The sequence below is a fragment of the Rhinopithecus bieti genome, unplaced genomic scaffold (genome assembly GCF_001698545.2).
Source record: "Rhinopithecus bieti isolate Rb0 unplaced genomic scaffold, ASM169854v2 scaffold_34281, whole genome shotgun sequence".
Taxonomy (NCBI): Eukaryota; Metazoa; Chordata; class Mammalia; order Primates; family Cercopithecidae; genus Rhinopithecus; species Rhinopithecus bieti.
Window position 1 is genome coordinate 1039418 of NW_016814762.1, and position 25238 is coordinate 1064655.

Here is a 25238-nt window from a genome sequence, read left to right on the forward strand (position 1 = left end):
TGGCTAACAGGGTGAAACCCCGTCTCTACTAAAAATACAAAAAACTTAGTTGGGCATTGGCCAGGCGCGGTGGCTCACTCCTGTAATCCCAGCACTTTGGGAGGCCGAGGCGGGTGGATCACGAGGTCAGGAAATCGAGACCATCCTGGCTAACATGTGAAACCCCGTCTCTACTAAAAATAAAAAAAAAATTAGCCAGGTGTTGTGGTGGGTCTCTGTAGTCCCAGCTACTCCAGAGGCTGAGGCAGGAGAATGGCGTGAACCTGGGAGGCAGAGCTTGCAGTGAGCCGAGGTCGCGCCACGGCACTCCAGCCTGGGTGACAGAGTGAGACTCCATCTCAAAACAAACAAACAAACAAAAAAACATTTTTAACCTGCCAGATACACTTCCAAGGTCACTTCCAGCTCTCGCTCCTTCACAAGGCTTCCCCTGACCACCTCCTTGTTGTGCCACCGTCTCGTGTGTTCCTTCCGGGTCACTGATCCTGTTAACCACAGCGTGGGATCATTCCTCTGTGGGGCTGCACCAGCTACTTGGGTGGTCACGTGCTGGACTCACAGCCAGACTCTGTCTACTGGTGGCTCTGTTAGAAGCCAAGAGTGCTGACAGAGGTGGAGCAGGCTGAGGAGAGGCTGAGAGACCTGGGTGGGCTTCTGTGACTGTCTTGTTCCTCCCTCAAGTACCTACTCAGTTATTGCTGCTCTCTTCCCCTACAGGTTGGGACAAACATTCCTATGGTTACCATGGTGATGATGGGCATTCCTTCTGCTCCTCGGGGACTGGCCAGCCCTATGGTCCCACATTCACCACAGGAGACGTGATCGGCTGCTGCGTCAACCTCATCAACGGCACCTGCTTCTACACCAAGAATGGCCACAGCCTTGGTGTGTGCATGAGGGACCTTGGAGGCTCTGCTCTGTGGAGCCACTTTGGTTGGTGAGAGGCTCAGGGGCAAGTGCTCAAGGCAGTGTCGCCTCTGCTGAGCTCTGGGGTACCGCACCATTTCCAGGCATTGGAGCCCTTTCAGGTGAATAGAGGGTAGCGGGGGCACACCTTTGTTCATCCAGCCGGTCAGCTGCATTTATCCAGCCCGGGGAGGATGCTGAGAGTGCAGTAGTATCCTGGTCGTGATCTTGGCTTTGGTGGCACATGATGGAGCAAGGTTTGGCATCTGATGAGAAGTTTGGGGAACTCTCGCATAGGTTGTGTGGTGGTGGTTTGCGTGCCTGTGACTTGGCACAGACTTTGGTGCTTGTTGCTGTTGAGCAGCAGTGAGGGTAGCACTAGTCCAGGAGGTAAACAGACAGGCTGGAGTCAGATAGGGCCAGACCTCTGGTCTGTTCTTGGTGAATGGGCAGCAGCCGGGGCAGTTACATTGAAAAAGGCTTCTGGTGAAACCATGAAGGATGAACCAGAGTAAAGACCAGGGGAAGAGGCAGATAGCCTGAGGTAAGGCAGTAGGGATGGGTACAGGACAAAGGCCCAAGTGTGGCCCTGCAGGGCTTGGTGACAGATGGGGTGCACTTGCAAGAAGGAAAGGTGGAAAAATGGCTGGATTAGTATTACTGTTAACTAGGAGAAGAAACCCAGGAGAAATTGCAATCAGTGGAAGAGGATGGGGCCTGTGGGATCCCTGGGAGGAGCATTCCTGTACATACGTAGACATTTAGGATTAGGGCTTGAGAGGAAGAGACTTTGGCTATTCTGATGCCTTGCCTACTGGGTGCTAACTGGTATTTGACCACATTGGCCCTGAGGTGGTGACTAACTGCCTGGTCTGCCTGCCTGGGTTTGCAGAGGTCTTCAGTCTACACACCCTAGTTCTCCCGAATGGAATGGTATAGTGAGGAGAGGACTGGCAGAACTCTACCAGCCCAGCTGCCAGCAGCTCTGCCAGGAAAGGGAGTTGGGCATTTTACTTGGAACCCAACTCCTAAAAGTCCCATTTCCCTTGGCTTGAGGGTCAGTAAAAAAGTGGCTGCAACTCTCCACATCCCCTCTATGACTTCTCCAGGAGATGAGCGCAGCTAGAATCAGGGCACCTGAGTGGGAATTGGATTGCTGATGGCTGGGGCTGCATGCCTAGGAGCCAGCATTCCTCAATAGGGCAACTGGATGCCCCAGCTAAGAGTTGGCAGGAAAGCCTTGGTAGCTAGGCAGCTGAGAACATAGCACAGACACTACTGAGCTGATCTAGGTGCACATCAGAGAAACCCTCCTCTGAAATTGATGACCACCTGGCTGCAGTTGCTAGTGACCAGCTGGTGAGGAGCTAGCGGGTAGAGGGTGGGCCAGGGCCTCAAGACAGCTCTTCACTCTCCACTCTGCACTCTGACTCCAGCTATTTCTTGGTTCTGGGTTCTGCTATCAAAGTCCCAGGGGCCGCTATTGTGGGCTCTCACCCTATATGCAAGCCCCCCTTCACCTGCCCCCTTGTATAGCTGCCTTCCTCACATCCCTCCAGCTTGCCCACATTTTGCTCATGGATGGGGGTAGATTCTGCTGTTCCCTTGTACCTACATCTGTCTCCTCCAGGCCCTTCATGTGCACCAGGACCACCAAAGGGCCATGAGCTCTTTGTCAGTCAAGTCCCAAGGTCCCATAGAGAGCAGATGGCCACTTTAATGTCACCTCAAACCCTTCGGCTGTTTTTAGAAACCCATCTCCTTAGTGGATGCTTTTTATAGACCCCCATCCAAGACTTCACACATCTTGTCATTAAACTTCATCTAGTAGTATTTTGACTTTTTTTCCAGCCTGTCAACACCTTCTATGTTCTTACTTGTTCTATCTCAAATATTTGATATCCTTTTCAGTGTTGTATTAATCTAAAATTTGTTGTTTGTGTTTATGTTTTCATGAAGATATTGTTAAAAAATATAGGAAGAAGAGAAGGTTAAGATTTGAGCCCTTCAGTGTACAGTTGAGCTTGTCCTGGGAGACATCAGCCATTTAAGAATAACTAAGTTGGCCGGGCTCGGTGGCTCACGCCTGTAATCCCAGCACTTTGGGAGGCCAAGGCGGGTGGATCACAAGGTCAGGAGATCGAGACCATCCTGACTAACACGGTGAAACTCGTCTCTACTAAAAATACAAAAAATTAGTCAGGCGCGGTGGCAGGCACCTGTGGTCCCAGCTACTCCGGAGGCTGAGGCAGGAGAATGGCGTGGGCCCGGGAGGCGGAGCTTGCAGTGAGCCGAGATCGCGCCACTGCACTCCAGCCTAGGTGACAGAGCGAGACTCCGTCTCAAAAAAAAAAAAAAAGAATAAGTTGCTCGAACGCAGTGGCTTACACCTGTATTCCCAGCACTTTGAAAGGCCGAGGTGGGCAGATCGCTTGAGCCCAGGAGTTCGAGATGAGTCTGGGCAAGTGGTGAGATCTGGTCCCTATTAAAAAAAAAAAAAAAAAAAAAACAGTTCCTGAAGCTCATATTTTTCCATTTTTTCCACATGGATATTATTGAAACCTTACTGAAAATGGGATATGGCCTGTCCCCTGCATTTTTAGATCACAAAATGTAATGGGAAAGCAGTGAAATTGGAGTGACAGAATGAGTGGTGAATCTTTTACTGTCCCTGTTTCCTTTTCCCAAGCCATCCTGTCAATAATGTGCTTCAGAATCGAACCCTTCCCCACTTTACAGCAGCGGAATGATGTCTCCTGCCTCTGGCCTCCCTGCTCCTTTCCTCTGTCAACAGCCCTTGCCCTATGTACTATTGGTCAGTTATCTGCGTAATTGTTAGTCATATGCTGTCTCTCTTGCTGGAATCTGAGGGCCAGGCTCTGCAGCTGTTTCTCTAGTCTTGTGACAGCAAACACTTGGTAGAAGGATGAAGGAATGAGTGAATGGAGATATGGACTGATGTCTCATTTGCAAGCGGTCCATGTGCTCACAGAGTCATTTCCACACAGCTCTGTGCTTTCCCACAAGGTCTTCATGTTCTCAGCCTCAGTGGTCCCTGACCTATGTCTGTTTGACTCAGGGTACTCCTTATCAGCAAGTTTGGCTATCCTATTTGCATTCTGGATCTTTGCCTGAACCTTCTTCCATGGGCCAACTCAGATCTTGCCATCAAAGTGACGTTGCAGGATGGAGGAGCAATGTTGCCCTTGTCTAGTGCAGTAGTGGGTGGAGTAGCGTCTTTCCTCATTCTCCTGGAAGCACCTCAAGGCCTTATCCTTCCTGGGTGCCATTGAGAGGCAGAGTTGGGCAAGCCTAGGTAAGTCATCCCCTGACCAAAAGTGTGGCAGTTGCCTCACCCTGTGGCATTACTGCAGCTGACTTATATCTAGACCTCAGAGTTCATGAAGTAGCTTTCACAGAATGTCTCGTTTTCTCCCTTTTTCCTTGAAGTCGAGATATCGATATTATCTCTTTTTTTCAGATGAGCTCAGAGAGGTTGGGATACTCGCCAAAAGTCACACTGCATATAACTTATGGAGCTTGGACTCCCTTTTTCCAGGCTTCTTGGGACTCCTCCATGAGCCCTGGAATAAGCAATATCCTGGCCATGCTGAGAACCATGAGGGCAGCTCCTGGGCAGACCTGGAGGGTGGACATTGGGGTCTCCTCCTTGGTAGAGATTTCCAGATTCAGTCCTGCCAGCATGCCAGAGTCATGCCGACTGTGCATGTGGGGCCCAGAAGTGGCCTCAGACAGGCAGACCATGTGGCTTATGAGCATCCCTCAGTGAGAAGCAAACAAAATAGCCAAACAAAGAATATAAACCATCTCTCTGCACCTTGGTTTTTTCATATGTGACCTAGTGTCAGAGGCAGTATACATCTTCCAAGGTTGTTCTAAGGATTGAATGGTGCCTTATAAGACACTTGGTCCAGTGCCCAGCAGAGAGGAAGCATGTGGTATGCACTGGCTGACATGATTCCGACCAGGTTTCTGGGAGACCTGTTGTCAGATCCTCACCTGTTCTATTTTGCAGGGCTTCAATTTCTTTTCTAGGTAGGGGTTGGAGTAGCAGACTGGAGATCTCTAAGGAATCAGCAGTTTGAAAACCTCTGAGGCCAAAAGCTCAGGAGCTTCTGGGAGATGTAAGACTTTATCTAGGGCTGGGCGCGGTCGCTCACGCCTGTAATTCCAGCACTTTGGGAGGCCGAGATGGGCGGATAATGAGGTCAGGAGATCGAGACCATTCTGGCTAACACTGTGAAACCCCGTCTCTACTAAAAATACAAAAAAAATTGGACAGGCGCTGTGGCTCAAGCCTGTAATCCCAGTACTTTGGGAGGCCGAGACGGGCGGATCACGAGGACAGGAGATCGAGACCATCCTGGCTAACACGGTGAAACCCCATCTCTACTAAAAACTACAAAAAACTAGCCGGGCGAGGTGGCGGCACCTGTAGTCCCAGCTACCCGGGAGGCTGAGACAGGAGAATGGCGTGAACCCGGGAGGCGGAGCTTGCAGTGAGCTGAGATCCGGCCACAGCACTCCAGCCTGGGTGACAGAGCGAGACTCCGTCTCAGAAAAAAAAAAAAAATACAGTTTTCTCTCTAATACTTTTATCATCTAGTTAAAATGGATTTGTTAGAATGTTAACAATGCACAGAAATATGAAGATGGCAGATGATAAGGTTGTTGTAGTATGTGTTAGTAAAGAACATCTGCTTGAAAAAAGATTTAGTAATTTCTCTAAGCCAGGTATGGTGATGGGTGCCTGTAGTCCCAGCTACTTGTGGGGGCTGAGTCAGAAGGATTGCTTGAATGCAGGAGTTTAAGTCTGCAGTGAACTATGATTGCACCACTGCACAGTCCAGCCTAGGCAACAGAGGGAGACCCCTTTTTACTTAAAAAAGAAAGAGAATATTTAATGATTTCTCATAGTTTTTAAAGAAATAATAAGCACCTTCTAAAAATAGTTTGGAAATTGTGAAGTATATTATTTCGATGCTTTTCCAGACTGAGAATCTATGACACCACATAGAATAAACAAGAATTTTGGCTATCAGTTAATCACCGGGGCAGTGAAAGCAGGTATTTTAACTGCTCCAGGGATTGAAATACACTGAGTAATGGCTAAATTATTACTTTTCTTTATGCTTTGTAGACAAATGCATTTTAATTTCTTTTTTTTACAAAACCAGGAAAGTGGTTTCCTCATTTGTGTGGTTTTTTTTTGTTTTGTTTTGTTTTCTCATTTACAGTTAAACTAAAAGTACTGTTTGTCTTACTTTCCTTGGCTTATCTGAGACAAACATAAATAAAATATTTTAATAGAACAAAGCGTTAATTTATTACTTTTTCTCTTTCCAAATGTTACCCCATTTAAGGAGAAACAAAAATTATGAATTAACAAGGAATAATCCTCCCAGTTGTTTTATTTAGCTAGAGTTGCCACGGGCAATTAAATTGAGGAAGTTAAATTTTCACATGACTAAATAGCTGAATCTGATGTCTTTAAGAATCACAAGAATAAGGTTCTTTATCTTAAAAAGGAGAAAAAAAATGTCTCAGCATTTTAACTTTGCAGCTGTTTAGGAATTTTGTAATAGGATGTCTTCTCTGTCAATTTTTTAGTCCAGCAGTTTCAGTTGTATTGTTAGAATTTAATATAACCTGGTTACATTTGTAATTTAGTGTATTCAGTTTTTTATTTGAGCAGTTTACTTTTAAATAATTTTGGTATTTTTTAAAAGAGGCTCAATGTGAACAATTTAAATAAAGAGAAATGCAAAGAGGAAAGTCAAAGTAGAGGTTCATTTCTTAGACACCAACATTATGGGCTGGGTGCGGTGGCTCATGCCTGTAATCCCAGCAGTTTGGGAGGCCAAGGTGGGCGAATCACCTGAGGTCAGGAGTTCGAGACCAGCCTGGCCAACATAGTGAAACCTTGTCCCTACTTAAAATACAAAAATTAGCTGGGCATGGTGGTGCATGCCTGTAATCCCAGGTACTCTGGAGGTTGACGCGGGAGAATTGCTTGAACCTAGGAGGGGGAGGTTGCAGCTGAGATCGCACCATTGCACTCTGGCCTGGACAACAGAGCAAGACTCTGTCTCGGGGAAAAAGAAAAAGAAACTAACATTATGAACTTCTAGACATTGTTTTATGTGTATATGTACATGTGTGGGCGTATGTATATACATATATGATATGTATCTATCAACATGCATAAGTTATATTCATACTGTTCCCTTTTTTTTCTCACTCCATGCCTTTGATATCTTTTTATGGTGATAAATATAGATCTATATCATTGTGATACATATATGCCATAATTTAGTCATCAGCAGATGATTTTGTGTCTGTTATGTGCTGGCTGTGCTATTCTTTGCCATCAAAGAGTTAATAATTTGAGAAATAATTATGTTATTGTTTATGAGTTAATAATTTGAGAAATAGTTATGTTATTGTTAATTATGCTTGTTCAGGATTGGCAGTTTTATCTCTTGTGGTGATGAAAAAAATTCATTTAATGTACATTTCTTAGGTATAGTAAGGTTGAAAATATTTCGTATGTTTATGGCTTTTTTCTTTTTCCAATTGCCTTTTTTTCTGTTTAGGTTTTTCCTTATTGATTTATAAGACCTTTTTGTATATTAAGGACATTAACTCAATATATGTAATTGGTATTGAACTTTTTCCCTTATTGTTGGATTGTAACTGAACCTCATGCTNAAAAAAAAAAAAAAAAACTGCCCAGCCAGACACAGTAGCTCACGCCTGTAATCCCAGCGCTTTGGGAGGCTGAGGCGGGCAGATCACTTGAGGTCAGGGGTTCAAGACCAGCCTGGCCAACATGGTGAAACGCTGTCTCTACTAAAAATACAATATGGGTGTGGTGGTGGGCACCTGTAATCTCAGCTACTCGAGAGGCTGAGGCAGGAGAATCGCTTGAACCAGGAGGCAGAGGTTGCAGTGAGCCAAGATCGCACTACTGCACTCCAGCCTGGGCTGCAGAGGGAGGCTCTGTCTCAAAACAACAACAACAATAAGAAACCAAAAAAAGCAATACCCGGCCCTAGCACTGGCTCCACCATGGGGTGCAGAGGCAGAGTAGCCCCAGGGGCTGGCCCTGATGACTGTTCCTTTCCCCCCACAGGTATAGCCTTCACAGACCTCCCGGTGAGTACTACTATTGGGTCTTCCCCTCCTGGGCTTCTGGGGGCTGACCGGGGTGGGCATGGTGGTACCTGCAAGTGCAGGGTGTGGAGTCTGGTTCTTTCCCCAACCAGGGATGTGTGCCATGCTGTCAGCTTGAGGGTACCAGGAGGGGCACTTGCTGGCCTTCCTCTCTCTCCAGCAGCAAGGTCTGGTCTTCCTACGACTCTTAGCAGGTGACAGTAATTTGTGGCATTTCCAGAGGCAGCTGTGGGCCTGGGGGGGGTTAGGGTGGTGGAATGAAGATAGCTCCATGGCTCAGCTGGTCTAAGCCAGCTCTGTGTCACCTGGGGTGCAGAGTGTAGGGAATTATTCCTGAACTGTGAGGGAACCCAGTCCCTGTACATACCCATCAGAGATCCCTGAGGAAAGCCGGTGCCCTAGGGGAACTCATCTGCTACTACCTAGGGCACCCCCAAGCCAGAGAGGTGAGCTTTGTGGGGTCTTCTCTTTTTATAAAAGGATGGGGTTTTCTGCTTGCTTAGTTCAGGGTGTATCCTCACCTCCAGCCATCCCGTACCTGTACCCCAGTACCTCTTTGTTATGAGTCATCACAGGCCTAATCACATGCAGTGCCTCCATCCAGGATGCTGGGAGCTTGGCCTGGCTCTGTGTGTTCTGGCTGGGTTCTGGAAGGAAGGAAGGATTGCTGACTTTGGTGGCTGCTTTGGGATCCCAGACACCCCAGTGATGCCCCAGGAAATGCCTTTGTGATCTTATGGGCCTCTGAAGCCCAGACCATAGCACCCAGGGTCCTGTTAGAACCTCCAGTCTATGGCTCAGAATCTTTCCCTCCTACCTGGAAGCCCCAGAGAGGGGCTGTGGTCCTAGGCAAAGAGAACAGATTCAGGTGGAGAATGCTGACCCTGACTAGGGAAGAGTCTAGTTATGGGGATGTGACATGAAATGACCAGGCATGAGCATGGCCAGTATGCATCCACATGCAAGAAGGTGTGGGGGATGACATTGTGGGCAGTGACGGTCAGGGAAGGCTTCCTGGAGGAGGCGGGCCTTGCCTGTGGTGTGGCGGATGGTAGGGGAAAGAAAGGAAGTGAGAGGTCCTCTGTGTGCAGAGCCCATGGTGGGCTGAAGCCAGCATACAGGAAAAGGTCCCACACCTTGTGCAGATACAAAAATGCATGGTTAGCCGGGTGCGCTGGCTCACGCCTGTGATCCCAGCACTTTAGGAAGCCAAGGTGGGCAGATCACCTGAGGTCGGGAGTTCAAGACCAGCCTGACCAACATGGAGAAACCCTGTCTCTACTAAAAATACAAAATTAGCCGGGCATGGTGGCGCATGCCTGTAAATCTCAGCTACTCAGGAGACTGAGGCAGGAGAATCGCTTGAACCCAGGAGGTGGAGGTTGCAGTGAGCTGAAATCGCGCCATTGCACTCCAGCCTGGGCAACGAGAGCGAAACTCCATCTCAAAGAAAAAAAGTGCATGGTACTCAGGAAGGAACATGGCCTGAGCACGGGATGAAGAGTGGACTGAGGGCCCTGAGAAGACCATCTGCAGTGACAGTGGGGAGGAGGCTAGCGAGGCTCTGGATAGTAGCAGCGGGGAGCCCCAGGAACCATCAAGTGAGGGAGGGACCGGACAAAAGCCAGTCATAGCAGAGGCTAGGTGGAAAGCGGAGCCCTACACCCTACTGGCCAGAAGATCCTCCTCTTAGCGAGCCTCTAACAGGAAGGGTAGCTTCTCTTCACCCTTTGCCAGCACCGGGGTCTAGACCACTGGTTCCCTTTTGCCATGCTCCCCTCCTCCCTCCTTTCCTGTGTCATCCCATCTCTGCCTACCCCATCGTGTATCTATTTTTTTTTTTTTTTTTTTTTTTTTTGAGGCAGGGACTCACTCTTGACACCAAGACTGGGTTGCAGTGGCAGAATCGCAGCTCACTGGCAGCCTCAATTTCCTGGACTCAAGCCATCTTCCACCTTAGCCTCCCGAGTAGCTGGGATCACAGGTGCACACCACCACACCTGGCTAATTTTTATTTTTTTATTTTTTGTAGAGATAGGGTCTCACTTCGTTGCCCAAGCTGGTCTCGAAAACCTGGGCTCAAGCGATCCTCCTAAATTGGCCTCCCAAAGTGCTGGGATTACAGGCATGAGCCACTGTGCCCGGCCTCATGTGTCTGTTTTTTTGCGGCAGAGAGATCCTTGGCCCTGGAACTTTCCAAGAGGAACCATGATCCACTATTGCAGCAGACCTTCATGGGCATGTCTGCAGGGTCGTGGAGCCCAGCCCATTTCTGTATGCCTTGACTGAGTTCCAGAAAGGGTTCTTGGGCCTTGAGGACACAATGGCCTCTGATGCAGGGCAGGACACTCTCCATGATGTGCCTTGCTTGCTTTTCTTTTGCTTTCTTCCCTCAAGCTTTGGGGCATAATGTCTCTGCTAGGGAGGTGGACAGAGGTGGCTCTGCCCTGCCTCCTCCAGCCTTGCTACAACTCTTCCAGCCCGAGCATGGGCCGGCAGCAGCCATGGAGGTGAGGTGAGGCCTTACCACCCCACTGCCCTCACGGCCTGACTGACATTTCATTCTCCTCCTCAGGCCAACCTCTACCCCACCGTAGGCCTGCAGACACCTGGGGAGATTGTGGACGCCAACTTTGGTCAGCAGCCCTTCCTGTTTGACATTGAGGACTACATGCGGGAGTGGCGTGCCAAGGTCCAGGGCACGGTCCACTGCTTCCCCATCAGTGCTCGGCTTGGCGAGTGGCAGGCAGTGCTGCAGAAGTGAGTGCCCTGCTCCCGCCCTTACCCACCCCCACCCCACCCCAGCCCACTTCACTCTAGGCCCCTGTAGGGCTACAAGCTGTTCTTACAAATTCCAGCGGGTGGATCCTTTCTGGGAAACATTCCCAGGGCGATTCAGCCTGCAGCTCTCCTGCTTCTCTCTCGTCAGATGGACAGTTCCCGCCAAGTTCTCCGGGCTACTCCTAATTAAACCTTTGCCTCTCAGCCAGATTGGAGGCTCCTGTATATAAGATCACCAGCAGGGCTGTTTTCCTTCACCAGGTCATTTTGCAGAGGGTTTTGCAGAGGATGCCCTGTGGTCTCTTCCTCTGTGGACCCTTTTTCTACCATAGGGAGTATCCATGATGCGGTGACTCTGGCCTGAGGCCACCTCACAGGGCCCAGCATCCAGCTGAGTCTCATTCGTCTGTAGCAGTGGTGGAGGGAAGGGAGTCCTCCCTAGGACCAGCTAAGCTAGCTCCTTGGCTGATTAATTCCCAGACTGTCCTGGAAGCCAGTGTCACTGAACTCCCAAGGGAGGCCAGCTTTGGGTTTCTCTTGCACTTGCCATCTGCAAGCCTGAGTGAGGCAGTGACGAGTACCCACTCTGCCAGGAGGTGGGTATTAGCTTGGCTCCCAAGGATGGGCACATGGGCATGGGGAACAGCTAGGCTTCCACTACCTCTGGTCATTGCCCCGCAAAGGCACCAGGGTGCTAGGGTCCTTGGGGTGGGGTTGGGGTGCACACTGGTTTCTTTGTACAGCCTTTGTCCCTTGAGGCAGACCCCAAGGATGGGCTGAGGCAGGGGCTAGGTGGCCAGACCTTCCCCAGGAAAAACAGCATTGCTGCCTCTTGTTCCCAGTCCCCCAGAGCAGATGACAAGGACTTCCTTGGATGGCCAGGACAGTGCCACTCCCATAGCAGGCTTGGTGGGATGGGCAAGGAGAGGGGTGAAGATGCCAAGTCTGTGTAGAGGAGGAACTGATCCTCTCAGTTTTCAGGGCCTAGGCTCAGCACATGGATGTGTTTTTGTTTCGGGGTTTTTAAAAAAATATTGAGATGGGGTCGCACTATGTTGCCTAGGTTGGACTCCTGGGCTCAAGTGATCCTCCCACCTCAGCCTCCTGAGTAGCTGGCATCACAGGCATGTGCTACCATGTCCGGCATAGCACATAGGTGTTTCTGTTTCCATGTGTGTATCCATGTGCTTGTTTGTGTTCATATGTAGCATTTGCCAAGACCTGCATATAATTTGTGTACTATGGTTTTATATAATTTCATTTAATGAATATTGATAATGGCTATGTTATCACAGAGACAAATTTGTCACAAGCCTTTTGGCTGGCTTCCTCTAGTGGAAGGTCTGGTGATTTCCTCTGTTTTACTTGTGTAGGTAACCCTCTTGTAGGTAAAGAATTTTTCATATTTCCCCTTGTGTTTATAATAATAATATGGTGTAATAATAATAATTATACTTACTTTACTTTTTTCTGAGTCAGGATTTTACTGTATTGCCCAGGCAGAGTGCAGTGACACAGTCATGGCTCACTGCAGCATCGACCTCCTGGGCTCAAGCAATTCCCCTACTTCAGTCTCCTGAGTAGCTGGGACTGTAGGCATGCACCACCATGCATGGCTAATTTTTTGTATTTTTTGTGGGGAAGGGTTTTGCCATGTTGCCCAGGTTGGTCTCAAACTCCTGGGCTCAAGTGATTTGCCTGCCTCGGCCTCCCAAAGTGTTGGGATTACAGGCGAGAGCCACTACACCCAGCCAATAATTATTTTTAAAGTAGAGATGAGATCTTGCAATGATGGCCAGGCTGGTCTTGAACTCCTGGCCTCAAGTGATCCTCTCGCCTTGTCCTCCCAAAGTTCTGGGATGACAGTCATGAGCCATCACGCCCAGCTGATAATGATTATTTATACTATAATATTATGTAATATATCATTTCATAATAAGAAGAAGTCTTATTTATGAACTTCTTCCTGCCAGGTACTTTATGTGTATTATCTCATTTACCCCTTAAAGCCTGAGGGAACACACACCCAAACTTCTGCGCCTTCCACCTGACAACCCTTCAGACATTTGTGTTTAGAGTTACAGTAATGACATCAGATACATGCACACACCAAGGTGTTCACTCCTGTACACGTCAGATTTGAGGGTTCAGCCTCTGCTCTATGTGTGTACACACATGTACCACTGTTCAGCCAGCTTCTGCTGGGGTAAAATGGCTACTGGGAGTCAGACTCCTCCAGACCATTTCCCAGTGACTCTGTTCCCATTGGCCCTGCTGCTGCCTATCTCTGCCGGGCAAAATCAGCCTGATCGCTTGGCTTCTTGGGCCCCTGATTTGTGGCATATCATGGTGTAACTCTGGGTTGTGAATTAGCTTCCCATCACTCACTCACTAGAGCTGGAACTGCTGAGGGCAGGTTCACCTGGGGGACTGAAATGCTTCTGTCAGTTACATGGCACAGCCTGCAGAGGGGCTCCTGTGTCTGTAGAAGGTGTGCATGTGGCATGCATCTTGTCTGGGAAGCTGCCAGATTACCTGACTGGCTGCAGTTTCGGGACGCTATCAATGAGACCATTGGCCTCTTAGGCTTGCTGCAGTTCCCAAAGAGGCAGCCACCTGTGAGGAGTGTGCCTGTGTGTGTACTTCTGTTATCGTACTCACTTACTTGTGGGCGTCATGTCTCAGAGAAACTGCAGCCACTCCTCTGAACTGTGGGCACAGATGTGGTGAACAGCCCCTCCGCAGCCTGACTTCGTGGCCACGGGGCACCATGGGGGAAGTTTCCATTTTGTTTCAGCCCCGTTATTCTCATTCTGTGGAGGTTACACCTCCAGGACGTGTTTAGGGAGACCTCTGGGGGAGGTAATCTGCCCTGAGTCCATCGGGTGGTCAGTGAGAAGTGTAGTTCTTGAGTGTCACCTGAAGCTCTTCCTTTCTTCTAGCATGGTCTCATCTTACCTCGTGCATCATGGGTATTGTGCTACAGCCACGGCTTTTGCTCGAATGACTGAAACCCCGATTCAGGAAGAACAGGCATCCATAAAGAACAGACAAAGTAAGGTTTATTCTGCTTTCCCCTTTTCCTCCCTCACCTGTCCCTAACTCTGCTCTCTGGCTCATGCCAACCCTGGTTCACTTGTCAGGAGTCCATTCAGCTCTGGTCCTCATGACCAGCCTGCAGCCCAAGGCCATGTTCCTGTCCCACCTTCAAGATGGCACTGCCCCGATGGACAGTTGGCAGGATGGAGACGTCTCAGAGCAGCCTCCCTAATGCACATTCTGAAGGCTGGGCGCAGGCCAGGCCCTGGCATGGCTAGTTCCATTCCTCCATTTCCTCCCTGCTTGTTTCCTTCCCCCTGAATCCTGGATTCTTCTCAGCCTCCTGTTCATGGTCTTCCAGGAAGACTGTTTGCCTGTTACCAAACTCTCTGCCTTTCTCACCATTTACTCAGCTTTAGTAGTTCTGCTTATTCCTAGCCAGAGAGGGGACTGAAGTGGTCAGACAGGGCAAAGCCAGTGTTCAATGACTGCTGTGGGAGCACTGCTTTCTGCTCCCCACCTCTGGTCCTGCCCTTTGCTGACAACCTAGAGTCCTCGCTTGGCCAGAGCTCTCCTAGTGTTGATGCTGGCCTGGATGCTGTGTATCTGGAGGCTCTTTCATGGAAGGAGGGGTGTTGGAAAAGAGGAAAAAGCCCAGCGAGGAGCTAGAAGGAGAAAAGGAGAGTGAGGGCGAGTGGATGCGGATATGCGTGTCTGTGAGTGCCTGCCTGCCCCTTTCCGAGCCTGCTGTCTCTTCTGTATATGCATGTGTCTGTCTCCCAGAGAAGCTGTGTTCAGCCAGACAGACAGAAAGGGATCCCAAACTTGGGATCTATGAATGAGAGCCTCAGACCCTGAAGTTGCTCCCAGCGAGATGCACCAGGCCCCATGGCAAGAGCAAAAAGGCAGCAGCAAGATGCTGATGGCCTGAGAGGTGTCAACGTCAGAGGTGCCAGCATGAGGAGGATGGCCTCCTCTCCCAGCAGGGGGCATGCTGCAACCCCTGAAGACCACCAGGCACAGCCCTGATCAGAAACCAGTGTGACTTCATTGCCATTACCCTGTGAGGCCTGGAAAGAGAGGAGTCTATCTGAAGAGGAGCCCCTCAGGCCACCAAGCTGCCTGGGTGCCCATCCCCAGATCATGCTGCCCCAACTGGAGCCCTACCCTGCCCTCAGGTTCTTGGCACCATGTGCCTTGCAGGAACAGGCCTCCGCATTTACCCTCCTGCCTTTGGACTGAGTTTCCCCTCCATCTTCCCCGTATTCTTGAGGACTCTGACGCTTGGCAGAAACCAGGATCTGTTGGGCTGGGCAGTCAGGTTCTTTCCCCAGCCTCCTCTCCTGTGAGCATTTCAAGCTGGCGAGGCACTCTGAGCCAGCCCATCTGATCATGGCCGGCCCCTGCCCTGAGGCTGGCAGCATCCCAGGAGTGTGGCTGTGGGAGAGGTCTGTAGCCCTTGCTCACTGCTGTGTTCTTGCACCCTGCAGAGATCCAGAAGCTGGTGCTGGAGGGCCGTGTGGGCGAGGCCATCGAGACCACCCAGCGCTTCTACCCAGGGCTGCTGGAGCACAACCCCAACCTCCTCTTCATGCTCAAGTAAGTCTTGGGCATGACCCCAGTTCCCCCAGAGTCCAGCCCCTCTCAGCTGGTGGTGGGAACGTCAGCCTGGACCACAACCAGAGCATTATTGCTCCGCTCCCTCTGCAGGTGCCGGCAGTTTGTGGAGATGGTGAATGGGACGGACAGTGAGGTCCGCAGCTTGAGCTCCCGAAGCCCCAAGTCCCAGGACAGCTATCCTGGCTCCCCCAGCCTCAGCCCCCGACATGGCCCCAGTAGTTCCCACATGCACAACACAGGTCAGCCACTCTCCAGAGGGCTCTGGGAAGAACTGGTGTGGAGGAGAGAGGCCACCCCACATACCCTTTCCTAGGCTGGGCTCCGGGCTCGCTGCTGGATTTGGGAGAAGGGAAATGGGACCACTGTGGTTATTCTTGGGGCTCCACTTGAGGGCAAGCTGCCCCTCCTCTTCTGACTATCCCCCTGGCTTCTAGGAGCAGACAGTCCCAGCTGTAGCAATGGCGTCGTGTCCACCAAGAGCAAACAGAACCACAGTAAATACCCTGCACCCAGCTCCTCATCCTCGTCCTCCTCCTCCTCGTCCTCCTCTTCCCCATCCTCCGTCAATTACTCCGAGTCCAACTCAACAGACTCCACCAAGTCCCAGCCCCACAGCAGTACCAGTAACCAGGAGACCAGGTGCCTGCCTTGCTCTGCTTCCTCCTCTGCCTTCTGCCCCATGCCAGCTGGGCCCATTGCAGTCTATCCTTTGAGTGCCCTGCCCTTCACCCCCAGCCTCCATCTCAGGTCTGTGCCTAGAGTCCTAGCTTTTGGCCCACCGGGCCAGATGTCAGCTCTGGCTTCTGGTTCTCCCCACGATTTAGCTGCACTTTCCTTGGCCTTGGCTTTCTCCAGAGGCTCCAATGATACCAGGCTGAGGATGTGGTCTCCTCCAAAGAGGCCGGGCCTGTGAGAACCCTCAGGTACATCATGAGGGAGCTTCCCCTGGCTCTGGCTTATAGACAGCCAGGTTGGGCAGGCAGGGGAAGCTAAGATGCAGGCTAGAGCTCTAGGTGGCTCTCAGCATCCCCAGATACACCTCAAGGCTGACCTGGGTTTGGCTCCCAACCAAGGCCACAGAGATGCCCGTGGGGGCCATGAGGCCCAGTCAGTAGATTGGGGAATATGTAGAAGAGGTGTGTGAACTCAGAGGAGGGCTAGGGAGGGGAAAATCACAGAGGCAGCGCTGGGACAAGGGTGGGAATCAGGTGACAGGCCTCTGAGGATAGCTAGTGTCACAGTAGGGGCCAAGTGCTGAAGACTTGGAAGCCTGAGCTGTCCTTTCATGTTCCTGGGGGGTCCTCGGTTTACCCACAGCAACCCATGGCTATAGCCTGAAAGGAGGCCCAACCAGGCTTCTCCAACCACACCCCCTGGGCCAACTCCCACCTCAACCCTTCCCCACAGCGACAGTGAGATGGAGATGGAGGCAGAGCACTACCCCAACGGTGTGCTAGGAAGCATGTCCACGCGCATTGTTAATGGTGCCTACAAGCATGAGGACCTGCAGACGGATGAGTCCAGCATGGGTGAGAGCCACGGCCTGGTGTGCTATTCTTTGAGGGCAGTGTGCAGTCTGGGTGCCCTCTTCCCCTGGGAGGAGCTGGGCTAGGCAGGCTTTGGCATCCTGAGAAGCTCCAGCCAGACCTTGTCCACTGCCTCCTTAGCCGATTGTGGATGGGTCCTTGAGGTGGCTCCAAATGTACGAAGGCCCTGGCCTGTGCCAAGACCACCTGTGTTTGAGGCTGGAGTGTGTTCGAGAGTGTGGCCACCCTAATGAGCACCCTGCGTCTGTGCGGGCTGGGAAGAGGGACAGCTTCCAAGTCCTCCCTGAACCCTAGACTGTGCGCCAGGTGGACGAAGAGAAGAATGCCTCAACTGTAGCTGCCTTACCTGTTCCTCCCAGTCCTTCCTGCCCCACCCCAGTCCTGCCCTTCCCTCCTCACCTCTCCTAATGTATTCTCCACTGCGTTCTGGATGCAGATGACGGGCATCCTCGGCGGCAGCTCTGCGGGGGCAACCAGGCTGCCACAGAAAGGATCATTCTGTTTGGCCGCGAGTTGCAGGCATTAAGTGAACAGTTGGGCCGGGAGTACGGCAAGAATTTGGCCCACACAGAGATGTTGCAGGTACAGGATGAGCCAGACTTCATGCAGAGCAGGCCTCATTTGGTGTTAGGGGCAGGGTGGCTCCAGGAGAGTCCAGGGAGCAGCAGGAAAGAGTAGGCTCCAGCCAGGTCTGCAGAGGGAAGTGGGGCATCTGGGCCCACTGGACATGCGTGTCCAGGCTCTGGGGAGAGTATAGCCCTGCTCGACCCTACACCCCACATTCCAGGCTGGGCATCATGCAGGGCCCTGTCTCCCTCTGGAGCCACAGGTATTGGGGCGGGCTATGGTGTGTGCCACAGTCCTCTCAAGAATGCCCTGTTCTATAGGATGCCTTCAGCCTGCTGGCATACTCAGACCCCTGGAGCTGCCCAGTTGGCCAGCAGCTTGACCCCATCCAGAGGGAACCTGTGTGTGCTGCCCTCAACAGCGCCATTTTAGGTGAGTGAATCTATTTTTTATTATTATTAGAGACAAAATCTGCTCTGTAGCCCAAGATGGAGTGCAGTGGCACAATCTTGGCTCACCGCAATCTTCACCTCCGCCTCCCGGGTTTAAGCGATTTTCGTGCCTCAGCCTCCTAAGTCACTGGGACTAAGGTGCATGCCACCATGCCTGGCTAGTTGTATTTTTTGTAGAGATGGGGTTTTGCCATGTTGGCCAGGTTGGTCTTGAACTCCTGGCCTCAGGTGATCTGCCCGCTTCAGCCCACCAAAGTGCTGGGATTACAGGTGTGAGCCACCATGCCTGGCCTAGATGAGTGGATCTAACAAAAACAGAAGCTGACCCCATGGCTACCTGGGTGGTTCCCACCCCCCACCCCAATCGGCCCCAGTAAGAGCTGTTTGTCCACACTGGGGCAGCAAGCTCTGCATAGGCCATCTCTGGTGACTCAGGACTCCTGGGCTCCCATGGTTGAACCTAAACCCTGACCTCCATCTGCCCAGCTGAGTTCATGATGGGTCCTAGGCCATGGCGGTGGGCCCAGGCCAGCCCGGTGCTCTACACGGGGCTAAGGACCTCAGGTTCCTGGCATGACCTCAGGGCCATGGCCTGGTGGCTGGGACACACTTACATAGAGGTACTGAACACTCTGTTCCAAGAGAATCTGTCCGCTGCCCCCTCCTTCCACTCCCAAGGGAACTTTGACCTGGGCCCAAACCCTGGGCAGGGCAGTGACCAGGCCTTTTCTTTCCTCCACAGAGTCCCAGAACCTGCCAAAGCAGCCCCCTCTGATGCTCGCCCTGGGCCAGGCATCTGAGTGTCTCCGGCTCATGGCCCGAGCAGGCCTGGGTTCTTGCTCCTTTGCCAGAGTCGACGACTACTTGCACTAGCTGACCGTGCTGGCTGGCTCTGGCTGGCCCTCCGCTGGCCCCAGGGCTGGAGCTGCCCTGCCCTCCATAGGCACCTGGTGCAGGGACTGGGAAGCCATTGACAGAGTCCACTCCTCCTGCCTGGCCTTTCCCCCTCTCCCTTTCCTTCCTTCCTTCCTTTCTCTGCCCACCACCCCCTCAGTCTCTCTCTCTCCCCTTCACGTGCAGCGGCCTGTGACACAGTATTGGCTGGTTACTCTCATGTAGCGCCTTCTATTTTGAAAGGGGGGTGGTTTGTTTTGAGGAGGGGTTGGGGTTTTTAAATTTTTTTTCTCCTGACTGAGCCACCAGTATTTATCTCTGGAGAGTTTGTGCTGAGCTGGTTTCTGCTAATTTAGTGATGAAGCCTATCCAAGTTGGTGATAGCTTATTATTTTCATAAATAAAAAACAAATGAGATTTTATATATATATATAAATATATATATATTAAAAAAAAAGACAGTATTTATCGTAGCATTAGTGGTCCAGCACCTCTTGGGTGAGGCTGTCCAGGCACCATGTTTTCTTTGAGTCCAACTCATTAAAAAAGAATCATCTCTGTCACCTCAGCCAAGTGATTTATTTTTTGCTCCCCCTTTTTTGAGTCACAGGCCGAGCTGCAGCCTAGGAAACCCAAATAGGGTTTGGTGGGCCACTTAGTGGGCATGGTTATGTTGGTTTATAGCATCCCAAGAACTGTGGGTCCTTAGGCCCCTGAGAGCTGGACGGAGCAGAGAACTACAGGGCCAAGGGTCCAGAGAAGTGATAACGTGACCCAGGGCCACACAGCAGAGGTAGAGGGTCCTTGGCCAGCACACTATCTACCACTCTACCCCACCTCACACTGCCTGCCTTGCTCCCCTTTCCTCCCTTTTCAATACCCTACCTTCCCTTGTTAAGATGGCCAAATAATACATTTACTCTAAATTGATTGCCTGGAAACTACCTGCCTTCGTCCTGAGAGCTTCTGTGTGTCAGGCTGCCGGAAAGAAGACTCCATTCCCAGGACAGAGGCCCTTGAGTACAGGGGCTGCTTTCTTCCTGCCTGGATCTTCACCATCTCTGCACAGCTCTGAGAGAATGGATGCTTTCTGTTGAGAAACCAGTACCTTGTGGAGGCAGGTTCTTGGGCTGCTACTCCAGGGAGTGTTTGGAATCCTTGATCCCCTAGGCCAGACTTCACTGCCACTGTACCAGACAGCTCCCTGCAGCTGGACCCTAGCCAGTCTTAGGAAAGACTGTTGGGAGTATTTGCTGGCCAGAGGATGGGACTCCATCAGCTTTACAATGTCCCACCAGCTGTTTCAGATAGATCCTCACAGCTGGCGGAGTAAAAATGGTCCCGCTACCATTGGGGAATCAGAAAAGGAAAGGCTGAGATGGTTGCCAGGACTTGGGGTGGCCCATCTGTGGAGAGGACTGGCTGCCCTGGAGGAGGAAAGGGAGGAAGCCTACACAGAGGAGCACCAGGACGGGCTGGAATTATCATACGTGCTTCACAGTGTGAGGGGAGTGCAGAAGCTGCCCATGCAAAGAGTAGGGTCAGCCATGGCAAGGCCAGAAGTTGAACTTTCAGTCCCTGCCTGAATCTGGGCTGTGCAAGCTCCTGCTCCATATTGGTGGACATGGGAATGGTTGGTGTGGCCTGAGATACTCATTGCTCACCAGGCCTCACTGGGCCCACAGCTGGGCAACAAGAAAAATGATTGAATTGGACCAACTGCTGGTGATGGGGCCAGGGCCCTGGGCTCTCAGAATTCTGCCTTGGGAAATGATCCTATAGCTGCTGCTTTTTCTTGGTCCTTGGGGCTGGCAGGCCCATAGACCATGGCCTGTTAGGAGGTGTCCTGTCCGTAAAGGAAATTCATCTCTTGTGACAGCCTGGGGCTACCTAGCTCCCAAACCCTGAGGTTGGAAACATCGGGCTGTTAAAATGATCACAGCCTAGCAGGATTGGGAATTGAAACCACAGGCTTTTGCAGCTGGAATGGGGTTCAGTGAACATCTCCCCCATTCCTCTCCTGCTACAGATAAGGAAACAGACCCAGGAGATTAAGTGACTTGGCTAAAGTCACACAGCAAATGAGTAGCCGAGCCGAGACTATCCCTTATCCCTGTGGGTTGGGCAACACTGTTTATTTAGTCCTGAAACTGAATGGCAGATAAGCCCCATGAGGGGTTAGGCTGATGTGCCCTCCAGCAGTATCTGAGAAGCTGCTAACTTCAGGGTTGTGTCAGGGATGAGGATGGGTGCCTGAGCTTAGGTTGTGGAGTGGCTGAGAGGGCCCAGGAGGGCTCGGGACAGCTGTGTGCTGCATGGGGTTGGGTGTCTGCCTGGCTCGCACTCAGTACCCATGGCCACCTCCCCATTTTCTGTGCCTTATCTCACTGTTTCAGCTGAGTCCAAGTTGTTTACTCTGTTCCTCTCCAGAGGGGCTCTCTGTCCCAGTTGGGCAGCTCACCTTTGGGACATAAGCCTTTGCCCCACAAGCTGTGGAGAGGGCCAAAACCAAGCTGCTTGAGCCCACTCTCTTGCTGAGAGTCCAGGCCTGCCTGCCAGCCGGAGGTACCCCTTATGCACATCCAGTCCTACCAGCCTGCTTCCAGGAGCCTAGAGTGGGAAAGGCACCTGGGGGAGCCCTGGTGAAGGGCTGGACCTGACTCGTGGGGGTAGGAGGAAGACCTGGCTTTCTTGGTTTGTCTGGCTCTGGGGAGCAGCCTTCCCTACTCACTTTCCCCTTGCGGCACCAAATGGTCACTCCTTCCAGAGCAAAAGCTGGCACTCATAGCAAGCCAGAACCCCCATCCCCATCCACATGGGTCTGTGGCTGGGTGCAGGCCATGAAAACGGACACCACAAGACAGAAGTGGGGACTGCCTGGCCACCCAGCACCTTCCCACTCCTTAAGCAAGCACAAAGAAGATAAGGCAGAGAACTGTCAGAGCTGAAAGTTCCTTTGGTTGCTCACAACTCAGGTATGCACCCGTGTGGCAGCCAGGCAGTGGAGCCCTACTAGACTGCCAGTCTCATGCACCCAGACCTGTGGCCAGATTGTGGCCTCTGGCTGCCTCAGGCATTTGCCTCTTTGCATCGGGTTTTCCTCCATTAGTAACTACAGCTGAAACAGACATCCTCCACATTGTGCACACTGGTTTTGCCTTTGTCCTCGAGAGTTGATACTTGGCATTAGCATGAAACTTGTGGGTGTGGGAGGATGGAGAGAGAACTCTAACACAAAACATCTTATTAAAATTGTACTTGAGAGATTAAAAAAAAAAAAACTCCTGTTGTATTTTGACAGAATTATTTTTATTAAAATACACATCCATGAGCAGTCATGTGTGTCTGGTCTCTTTTGAGTCTTACTGAGGTTGGCACCCCTTCTGTGACACATCCTGTCCTAAAGGATTTGGGCCCTTCCCAGCCTCTCAAGTGCCCAGGCCCTCAGGTGCCTTCCTCAAGGACCCTTGAAACTGTATTTGTAAGACCCCAAAGAGTACAGGTACTTAAACCTCAGTTCTCTCTTGAAACGGCTTTCATCTTAGACAAGGAAAAAGTAGCAAATTCACCTAAAGAACCCGGGAGCAGTGGCTCACGCCAATAATCTTAGCACGTTGGGAGCTGAGGCAGGTGGATCCCTTGAGCTCAGGAGTTCGAAAACAGCCTAGGCAACATGATAAAACCCTGTCTCTACAAAAAACACAAAAATTGGCCGGGTGCAGTGGCTCACGCCTGTAATCCCAGCACTTTGGTAGGCCAAGGTGGGTGGATCACGAGGTCAGGAGATCGAGACCATCCTGGCTAACATGGTGAAACCCTGTCTCTACTGAAAATACAAAAAATTAGCTGGGCGTGGTGGCAGGTGCCTGTAGTCCCAGTTATTCGGGAGGCTGAGGCAGGAGAATGGTGTGAACCTGGGATGCAGAGCTTGCAGTGAGCCAAAGTCGCACCACTGCACTCCAGCCTGGGTCAAGGCTGCAGTCAGCTGAGATCGTACCACTGCACTCCAGCCTGGGTGACAGAGTGAGACCCTGTCTCAAAAAAAAAAATTCAACTAAATAAAGGTGGGCCACAGGAACTTCTCCCAACAAAAATAAGATATTAAGAATACATTCCAGAGCCAGGTGCAGTGGCTCACACCTGTAATCTCAGCACTTTGGGAGGTCGAAGCGAGCAGATCACCTGAGGTCAGGAGTTTGAGACCAGCCTAGCCAACATGGTGAAACCCCGTCTCTACTAAAAGTAAAAAAATTAGCCGGGCGTGGTGGCAGGCTCATGTAATCCCAGCTACTAGGGAGGCTGAGGCAGGAGAATTGCTTGAACCTGGGAGGCAAAAGTTTCAGTGAGCCAAGATCGCACCATTGCACTCCACCCTGGGTGACAAGAGCAAAACTCCATCTCAAACAACAACAACAAAACATTCCAGGGCCAGGTGCAGTGGCTCATGCCTGTAATCCCAGCACTTTGGGAGACCAAGGCAGGAGGATCGCTTGACCCCAGGAATTTGAGGCCAATCTGGGCAACATAGTGAGACCCTGTCTCCACAAAAAATGGAAAAAATTAGCCAGACATGTTGGTGTGTGCCTGTGGTCCCAGCTTCTCAGGAGGCTGAGGCTGAAGGATTGCTTGAGCCTGGGTGGTTGAGGTTGCAGTGAGCCATGATTGAGCCACTGTACTCCAGCCTGGATGACAGAGCAAGGCCCTGTCTCAAAAAAAAAAAAAAAAAAAAAAAAAAAATTCCAAATATTCTTTCCTCAAATATTGCACAGTCAAAGTTTTCTGAGGGTACCTCTTTTGAGAGTTTTTGTTTTCGGGGTGGTTTTTTTTGAGACAAAATCTTGCTCTGTCTCCCAGGCTGGAGTGCAGTGGCATGATTATGGCTCACTGCTACCTCAACCTCCCAGGCTCATGCGATCCTCCCACCTCAGCCTCCCAAGTTGCTAAAACTACAGGTATGTGTCCCCATGCTTGGCTAAGTTTTGTATATTTTATAGAGAAGTTTCACCATGTTGGCCAGGCTGGTCTCAAACTGTTGGTCTCAAGCAATCCTCCTGCCTTGGCCTCCCAAAGTATTAGTATAACAGGTGTGAGCCACGGCACCCAGCCTGACGGGTATTGAAATTAGCTTCCTGTCTCTTGTCTGAGGAGCAAGAGCTTGTGTTCAAAATCCTTGCATCGACAGCCCTGTTTACTGTGTTAACATGGAAAGTTAACCTCTTCCTCCCAGACTGTTTCCCCATCCTTAAAACATGGTAAATCCTTCTGCCTCGTGGAGGTAGGGGATTATGGCAGATATACAGCAGCACTTGGCACACAGGGACACACACAGTACACATGAGCATCCTTCCTCCATGAGGATGCCCACTGGTGTGACTGGCCCAATCCTGCCTCCCCTGTCCCCAAGGCATCAGGGTTTTATGCAGAGGAGGGATATGGTAGATCATGCTGGTGTCCACCTGGAGGTGGTACTGGAGACAAATGGGAGCAAAAGAACCCAGGTAGGAAGCTGCAAAGAGGGCAGGTTTGAGAAATATTTAGAAGAGAAATGGAGGTACAACAAGATGAATAACAATGTGACGGAAATAGGAGAAGCAAGAGACAAGGCAAATGCAGACTTTGGTTGGGGGTGACAGGATGGATAACAGTACCACAAAATAATACAGATAACAGAAGGGGGCAGGCAGTGGTTAAAAGTCACTGGAATTGGGAGGTTTGCCAAAGGAAAAGGGTTCTTCTGTGGTCTGGTAAATTAGGAAAACTCTTACAGATGTTCACAGTGATCGCCACCAGCTAATTAAAAGCTCACAATCCTGTGTTGAAATGTGTTGTTTAACCCTGCACTTTCCAAATTTACATTACTAGACTGTGTCACTCAGTAGAATCTTACAGGACTATTACTCTATAGAATGCTCTTAGGGGCTGGATGCGGTGGCTCACGCCTGTAATCCCAGCACTTTGGGAGGCCGAGGTGGGTGGATCACGAGGTCAGGAGAGCCAGACCACGGTGAAACCCTGTCTCTACTAAAATACAAAAAAAAAAAAAAAAAAAAAATTAGCCAGGTGTGGTGGCGGGCGCCTGTAGTCCCAGCTACTCGGGAGGCTGAGGCAGGAGAATGGTGTGAACTCAGGAGGCGGAGCTTGCAGTGAGCCGAGATGATGCCACTGCACTCCAGCCTTGGTGACACAGTGAGACTCCATCTCAAAAAAATAAATACATAAAAATAAATAAAATAAA

General features: G+C 50.9%; 1 protein-coding gene across 3 annotated transcripts in view; it reads left to right on the forward strand.

The window, feature by feature from the left end:
- The window catches only part of RANBP10 (RAN binding protein 10), a 93818-nt gene extending 71481 nt beyond the window's left edge, over positions 1-22337 (forward strand). The window contains exons 1-12 of one of the 3 annotated variants that reach the window (XM_017852235.1): positions 893-1028; positions 8063-8085; positions 8196-8297; positions 10679-10863; positions 13827-13939; positions 15414-15522; positions 15634-15782; positions 15978-16182; positions 16951-17072; positions 17527-17672; positions 17978-18089; positions 18852-22337. In XM_017852235.1, the coding sequence (XP_017707724.1) occupies positions 10775-10863; positions 13827-13939; positions 15414-15522; positions 15634-15782; positions 15978-16182; positions 16951-17072; positions 17527-17672; positions 17978-18089; positions 18852-18982 (1176 nt within the window). In that variant the 5' untranslated portion in view covers positions 893-1028; positions 8063-8085; positions 8196-8297; positions 10679-10774 and the 3' untranslated portion in view covers positions 18983-22337. The other 2 variants (XM_017852233.1, XM_017852234.1) reach the window with 2 other exon arrangements.
- Positions 22338-25238: the final 2901 nt, after the last annotated feature.